Consider the following 8,431-nt stretch of genomic DNA (forward strand, 5'->3'; position numbering starts at 1 on the left):
TACACAAACGAACCCCCTACCCCCCTTCGATCCACTCACTCACCCCGTCTGATCCACTCACCCCCCACCCCCATACACGCACACACCTGCAGACACGCACACACCACACAACTGACCCACCAGCCACACACATCACAAGCTCCCCCACCCCCACTACAGTTACAGCACCCCACACTCCCCCTCCCCGCATACACAGACACCCACACGCACCATGCATACACCCATTCACTTACACTGGCATACACCCATTCATACACACACTGGCATACACGCATTCATGCACACATACTTCCAGACATACTCACACACATTCTTACACACAATCACACTGACATGCAGTCACGCACTCACTTCACCATTCTTGCACACATTCACTCACACGCATACAACCACGCAAACAACACAACACACACACAGAAGCATTCACACACACACTCACACATTCATGCACACACTCAGACAAACACACACACAACATCCCCACTCTCCCACCGCCTCCCCGGTCGGACGCCTGACTTACCTTGTCAGGCAAGGAGGTCATCCGGCAGGGAACGGGAAGGTGCGATGCTACCGCCAGCAGCGCCCTGCCAGCAGAACACCGCCAGGCCGTATTACTGGTCATAATACGGCTGCCGGAGTCGTTCTGGCTGGGTGGTGCTGGTGTTGGCAGCGCCAGCTTAACACGTCCACCACCATGAGCACTGCTGGATTTCCGCCCTTATTGTGGCGGAAATCAGGCAGTGCTTATAATATGGCGGATGGATGGTAGCCGCCGTGGCGGTATGTTGGTGCCCATCACCGTGGCAGTAAGCGGTATTTACTGCCAATGTCATAATGAGCCCCAATATTTTAAATCCTATGGCATACCTCAAACATATGGCCCTTCATCAAACCAAATGTTTAATCTGAAACTTCTTTCATCTTGATTGCATACTCGGTGCTCCCCACAACCTGAATTAATCTCCCCTATAACATCCTTTATCCACAGCACAACCCAATTACATAGTGTGTGTAGCACCGTTTATCTCCCACAGGCTGAATTTACCTTCACAGTAGTAGTCTCTGTCCACCCCACAAACTAAATACCACATTTGTACATTCATGACTTCCCATTGACTCCCACTTGGAAGAGCTGCCCAATGACTGTCAGTTATCTCCACATGACTACATCTTGATTATTAGATTTATAAGCTGCCCATAGTGGCCTAACATACTGGCAGGTTCATCCTAAAATCATCTATATTTGTGGCAGGCCAAACTTAAAGTTCCAGTAATGTATTTGGACCATGGGCCTTGTTGCTTTCTCACCTGAATTGTCCCCAGTGGATAGAAAATTCACTGTTAAAAACAGTTTAGCTGATGCCAAAGCTTAGGACAGTGGGAGTGGGCACTGCTTGAGGCACAGCATGCTTTGTGGGAAGATTTGTACAGCACATTGCATGCCATGAACATCCCCCCCGACCTTATCCTCCCAATTCCCCTCAATTCTTCCATTGCATCAAACTAATGACTCTATACTCATTCTTCTTACAGGTCTGGAGGGGGCTAACTTGATCAGCTTCTTGCTGCCTGCACTGCTCGTCTGGGAATTCTGGAACCTAAAAGCAAAATAGAAATTCAGTTCTGCACTTCAGTTGAATGATGTTAACTTGAGTTCCTGAACGGCATTTTGAGCAGGAGACCTGCAGTTGGTACCAAAAGATGGTGCACTCTCTTTCCTGCATGCTGATGGCCAATCTGGTGTCCTCTGGAGTATTGGTCATCCTGTAAGCAGTAGATTCCAAAGGAATGGAACTATCTAATCACCAGTATCTTTGCTTGGGTGGAAAGAGATGGGGAAAGGGGTTTGTATGACCCTCCATGAGATTAAAGATCGACTCTTTGCTCACAGAAGTGTGACATGAAATATGATGCCCATTCTCCAGGGCAACCGCTCCATTGAAGCCACACCTCATGATCAAGTATGTAAATCCAGTGCTCACCATGATGCAGTGCTCTTGCCAAGAAATGGGCAGGATGAGGCAGGACTCACCTTTGAACCCTCTCCTAACCCACAGGTGTGGACTTCTGACTGCTATCTGAGGTTATTGGTTCAAACTGTGCATCTCAGATCACACGATAAATCTCCGAAAACGCCACACATTTTGTAACCATGTTGCGCATATCACCTCTCTGATCATGGAATTCCTTCAGCTGATCCAGAAAGCACATTTCTTCCATCCTGCAGCCTTTCATGGCCCCATTTATGGTATTTGAGCAGCACTGCTGGAGAGGGTCCTCTATTATAAACTATATAGATGTTTCTCTTTTTTATACAAAGCAAACCAGATGAATGTAACGACTTCTGTATTTAAAGGACCCAGGACTTTGCCTATGGGTGGGGAATGGTTGATTATTCCCTAGAGCTTTTGGGGCCTGCTTAATAAGCTACTATGCAGAGTACATTTTCATGTGCACAGGGTGGGAGTCAAAGAAAAGACACTATTGTGTCACCATGACGCAGGAAACTTGCAAATGTCAGGGAGAAGCGATAGCCAAGCTCAGTGATGGCGACACTGGGCTCACTGCTGTGGGGGGAGAATATGGCTAGATAGCGTCAGTTCATTAGATGGTACAGATAAAACAGATGGTAGTAAGGCATTGTGGAGAGAAGGATGAAGTATGCAATCACTGCTCATGTTCTTTTGAATCTGTGTCCTCAAGCAGCACTAAAGTCACATGTATCACCAGAGTAGACTACAATAGAGTGTGCTGGCTGATGGTAAAGTAAGGGCAGGCGGACTGTTGTGAGAACGCCTATTGTCTAGATCTCTGCCAAGGCATCCAGTGAACACCTACGCAAAGATTATAGAGCTTAAGGAAAAAATGAAGATGCCAGAACAGGTAGGAGGCTGTCAAAAACCAAAAGGCAGATTCCGCTCCAGTTCCTTCAAGAGCTCACTCCAAGACTGAATAGGAGTAGATACTAGTTCTCAGCAGTAGGTAATAAAGGTGGCTAAGTTGAGCAAAACTTAAACCTTATTTGAGTGGTTTGGAAACTGCTCAAATATAGAATATTGTAAAACTCTCTGTATGAGAGATATCCTTATCGACCCTTCGATGAAAATAGGATGTAGATTTAAATGAGGGATACCCCTCGCAAACTGGTACAGAGTGGCACCCCAAGACCTACATTGTTTATTAGCCAAAAGCATGATGAGACCAAAACGCAGACCCAGATTGCTTTCCCCGGAACTCCAAGGACCCTAGGCAATAAGAAAGAACACAACAAGATTGTAACTTTTTGAAGTTAGGCAATTAAGGTCACTGTAGAATAATGCCCTAAAGTAAGATGCTGGAAAATTTTCAGTAAAGAGAGCTTTATAGCTGCTTCAAGAGGAAGACTGAAGGGGAGTTCTAGTTGAAACTAGAAAGTACACAATATATTCCCAGTGATGAATGGAGTATGCCAGTTGGCAAGCATGCTTTCTGGTTGGCAAGCATGCTTTGCAGCTTAACGATTGCTGAGGGTTCTGACAAACTTCTCCATCCAGGCACAAATGCACATGTACCACCTATTGGAGAAAAGTCATCCTTCCATATCTTAGCTGACCGGAAGGCCACAGGGGAAGACAATGAATGAGAAGGCCACAAGGGGGATCCAGCTCCAATGCCTATCTTTCCTTTTAGAAGTCACTTTTTTTAATGTGTTAATCCAATTTCCTCAGTTGATATGCACCAAGAGAGCAACTCACCAATTCATAGAAGGTAAAAACACAGTTAGAACACCTAAGTATTGGTTAGACAGCACCCTTTCCTTGAAACTAGACGTTGATAAAAAAGCAAAAAACAAACTTTTACATCAAAGTTGTTTACTTTATCTGTTTTATCCCATTGATATTTTACTGGTTGGTAAGAGATTACTTAATAAATCCCATGCTCAACTACTTTAATGTCCTTTTTCTTGGAATTACCAAAGATAGATAGTCGCTCCAGCAAAGAGCGCAGACATGATAGTCTCCCTGGCAGTGGGTATGAATGGAATAAATCCTTATCCAATACACATAGAGCCCTGCCCTTGCTCTATGTGGATGCCAGAGTTAAATATAAATGTTTTAGCATTATATTTAAATGTGTGAGTAATACTGTTCCTTGGTCTCTGTGGGTGAAAGTTAACCCGTTAAACCGCCTAGAACATTATGGTCAACAGGGAGAAATATTATTAGTGAAGTTAAATCCAAACTCACCACACTGGGTGGTTGCAGGCTGTGTTAGGTTGGAGCCTATTGGTAGAACATGCTTCTGGATTTTAAAAAAAAATCCTCATCATTTATCACTTTTGAATCCCTCATCTGACAAGTAGTAAATGACTGGTGCTTGGGGATACTGCTTAAAACTAATGTCCTTAAAAATAATAAAAGTAAGATTGGCAAAGAAAGACCAGAACTAAAAAGCGGTGTCCCTGATGACATTGAATCTTCAGGCAAATTTAGCCATATCTCTTGTCCCATGCAGATATCCTATAAAAGCATTGTGATGGAACTTAACAACCTGACTTAACTTGCAAAACTAAAGGCCACCAACATTACATCGTTTTGCCCTTTTAATGGAATCAAACTAAATGAAAGAAGACAGAGAGGCTGTATTATCTAGATCTATTATGTATATTAATATATTGATCTTCGATTCAGATCAGTGAATTAGCTCTACTAGCACTTAGCTTAGTTAATCTTCCTTACTGGCAAGATGCACCATAAGAAAAGCAAAACCAGAAACTAGAAGAAAAATAATCTCTCTTAGCTACATAACCTTTCAGGAGGTGACGTTCAGTCTGTCCTGATTTTTTAGCCTATAACACCAGTATGTCTGGCCTTGGTGCCCATGCTTTTAAGATAATACCTGCCGACATTTGGAAACACAAAAATGAGAGGTTTAGAGAAAGAAATCGGGAGAAATTAATTTCCCTACTATCTTCCATCGGAGAAAAGGACGTTTTAAGTGTGAAAATGCTAAAATTAAATAGTCGGTATACACTATTAATACGGCCCTACCTAATTCAAGAGTTTTGGAATGTGTGCAACGAGAAAGGTGAAACAATATATTTCAGTAGTCTTGATATTGTTGGCAGGAGTCCCAGGACTGCTTAAAGTTACCCCCATGTTCAGGGACAAACTGATAGCTATAGACCCACCCAAAAGTGCTTTTATTGGTAGGTGCAGTATAAATAACAAAAAATATTGTCGTAGTCTTTATATTTTCCTAATCATCTCCTGATTCTCAAAAAAACATAACAGCTCTAAAATATTTATGCACTTAAGTGTTGTGAGCTGAACTGATTTCTCGATGGGCAAACAAGAAAAATCGAGATTTCTAGAGCTTAGAACTATGACACTATATATGAAAACTGTGTTATATTTTCATAGTGAGATGAGGGACATCTGTATGTCCAATATGGCTTTTAACCCACACATATTGCTTATCAAAACCTACTAATAAATTAAGGGCCTCATGTTGGATAGAGTAGCCTGGGGCGGATGTAGAATGAAGCTCTCCAGCTAGCTGACTGAGAAGTGGAAAGATGAGATTGAACCAAGATTCACTTGTCAGAAAAGTGCATGGATGCAATGATAACCTCGCCATGGGTGGCCTGGGCTGTAGGAGAATGTGGAGAATTCATGAGGTCAGTGCCTTTAAAGCGTCATGTAACAGAATATTAAGGCTTTTTCAGCCTTTTAGAGGCACCGACCCATCTGGAAATTCCTAGATCCAGATGCCAGATAGCCCCCGAAACTAGAAAAATCAAATCAAGACAAGTGAGAACTTGTTCAGTGGCACTGTAGTAAATTTAAAACCTGTAGTGTTTCTGGGTTCCCAACCAGCCAGATAAATATTTTATGCTTCTTGATATCATCTTTGATGCTACCTTTGAATGTTACAAGTTATCCATAACATATCCTAACAATCCACCATAACAGGTTTTGTTAACAGGGCCCCACAGCTATCTCACACAATTACCATTACAGGGGTGCAGCTTTCCAGTGTTAAAGAGAGTAGCTCGCTCGGGTGGATTTCCTGATTGCAAAGTAAATGGGTTGAAAATTTGTTTTTTGCTGCCTGCTTTTTTTTCCGCAATGGGCAATACTCTGTTTTGAAAATATGAATAAACTTGAATGTATTTTTTGTAAAGAGCGTTAGTGAATTATTGTAACATTACTTATGTTGTGGGCAACAGTCTGGCAAACATCTGCTGAGGGAGGGAGCATTGCACCCTGATGTTATCTTTATCTGTATTAAAAAACACTGAATTGTGCAAGATCACAGAACAAGTTTCGTAAGTGAAATATCTCTTCCAGAAACCCATGAGCTTTACTTCAGCAAAATGCCAGGGGTAGTGGAGGTGACATAAAACGCCATTTAATGTTTGCTTTCACTCACACACTCATGCTTAAACGTACACACACATTTACACATACTCGTTCTTAAATGATCACACTCTCACCCGCCAGCGTGCACACAACGTACACTTAAAATCCTTTTTTTACTTACCTCAGCTGCCAGGGAGGGGTCGTATTTCAGCAAACTGTAACTCATTCTTTGTTACACTAATTGTGAATAATAACATAATATTCCCTATTAGTGTAATAAAGAATTGACAAAAAGCAAGGAAAGTCAGGATGCTCTTGTTTGCCTGGGACTGACTTTGCGAACGCTGAAGTCTGGAGTCGCAAGAGGCAAGCCAGGGGTCGCAGCTCTAGAATTTCATCTTTCACAGCAAGCACACTCTTCGCCTAGTGAGACGGCCATCATCAGTGTAACTACTTTGGGTCCTATTCACAAAGGTATAAAATCTACATGTGTAAATGTACTGTTATAATATGCAGTAAATTTACTATTTTTAGCTGTTCACCATTCAAGAGTGTAAATTTACTACACAGAGTAGACTTTCATGCATCCACCCCCTGAATCCAGGGGGGTGGATCCTGAGTTGCTACTAGTAGCTTTCACACATAGAAAGAAATAAGTGGAGGTTTCTACCACTGGGTTAGGGATAGCCCTATTGTAAAGATTAAGAAAATTGTGAAAAAGTTTACTAAACTTTAAAAAAAATATTGAAAAATATTTTTATGTTACATGTTAATGTAAAGTAATTTTTTATACTTATTTGAAATTTAGAACAAATTACAAGCTACAGCACTTGTTGAATTAAATATGTAATCAATTTAAATGTGTTAAAATTAATCAAAATAATTTTTAAATACATATTCAGAAACAAAAATACCACATCCACTAGTAAAATCTTCCTAATTATGTTTTAATTGTTTTTACCAAAGTTATGTATAGAATTAAATAGTTTTTAAAATACAATATCTTTCATTTATATGTATATATTTTAACAAATTAAACGTGTGTTATATGTATTTATATACAAATATGTATATATATATATATATATATATATATATATATATATATATAAGATTAGAATACATTAATTGATTTTAATATTATTTCCCATAGGGTTCTATTTTAAATCACTGTCTCCCTTATTTTCTATGTGAGGGTTTTTCAGGTCCAGTGGTTGGCCATGTGTGGTGCTGGACTTATTCCAGATCTGAGTTGGAGTACATTTACTTATGATGGGTACTTCTAACTGCAGATTTCTCACCTTTAGACTGTTCCCCAGGTGCTAGACTAGATCCGGACGTTTTCATAGCAGTGCTGCTGCGTGCAGCTAGGTAGCATTGGGCAGCTCTGGGATGGCCTCTTTCAGCCCCAGAAGTGACAAAGCTGTGTTCCATATAAGCACCATCCCTGTGCTCCAGTATCCGTTGCTTTCTTTCTGCACCTTCATACATGCATCTGAAGCTCGTTATTCGTTTGACGTAGTCTTTCAAAATCTTTCCAAAGAGCAAAGGAATGATGTCTCTACTGAAGGCTGCAGTGACAGTCGGAGACGGATTTCAGTGACGGACGTGCAAGAGGTCTGCCTCTGGTGTTTGGGCTCAGGGCACCAATCCAAGTCGTGTGACAAGTGTGCCCTCATGCACCCGAAGGAGATCCGAGCTTCCGAAGTGACCGAACATCAAAAGAAGTCATGGACCATGTGTAAGCCCCGCTTCTGCTCCAAGTCTACGGTGCGGATTCATACCCACACTCAAGGCCATTCATACGAGATGGCCTCTTTGCATTGAAAGCCCTCCATTGAGTCCACATTCAAGAAGACCACCTCCCGCCACTCTGTCTAAAGAGAATTCAGGGGGTTATCAAGGTGCAAACCGATCTTATCCTTATTCCTGATTGCAGAGCTGATTCCTAAACTAGTCCAGGTGTGCCCCAAATTGTTTGGGCCATCTGTGACGCCACAGCAGGCTGAAACCTTCAAGGAGGCCATGTTGCATATTTTCTACATTTTACTCACTCACTCTGGCGCTCTGTGGGGCCCAAGGATCTT

General features: G+C 41.7%; 1 protein-coding gene across 3 annotated transcripts in view; it reads left to right on the forward strand.

The window, feature by feature from the left end:
* The window catches only part of ADAM11 (ADAM metallopeptidase domain 11), a 375,674-nt gene extending 368,339 nt beyond the window's left edge, over positions 1-7,335 (forward strand). The window contains exon 26 of one of the 3 annotated variants that reach the window (XM_069237932.1): positions 1,534-7,335. Coding sequence is in view for 1 of the 3 variants with exons in the window: in XM_069237931.1 (XP_069094032.1) it covers positions 1,534-1,549 (16 nt within the window). In the remaining 2 variants the exon portion in view is untranslated. The remainder of the gene's footprint in view (positions 1-1,533) is intronic. The other 2 variants (XM_069237931.1, XM_069237933.1) reach the window with 2 other exon arrangements.
* The last annotated feature ends 1,096 nt before the right edge of the window (positions 7,336-8,431 follow it).

The sequence above is a fragment of the Pleurodeles waltl genome, chromosome 6 (assembly GCF_031143425.1).
Source record: "Pleurodeles waltl isolate 20211129_DDA chromosome 6, aPleWal1.hap1.20221129, whole genome shotgun sequence".
NCBI classification, from domain to species: Eukaryota; Metazoa; Chordata; class Amphibia; order Caudata; family Salamandridae; genus Pleurodeles; species Pleurodeles waltl.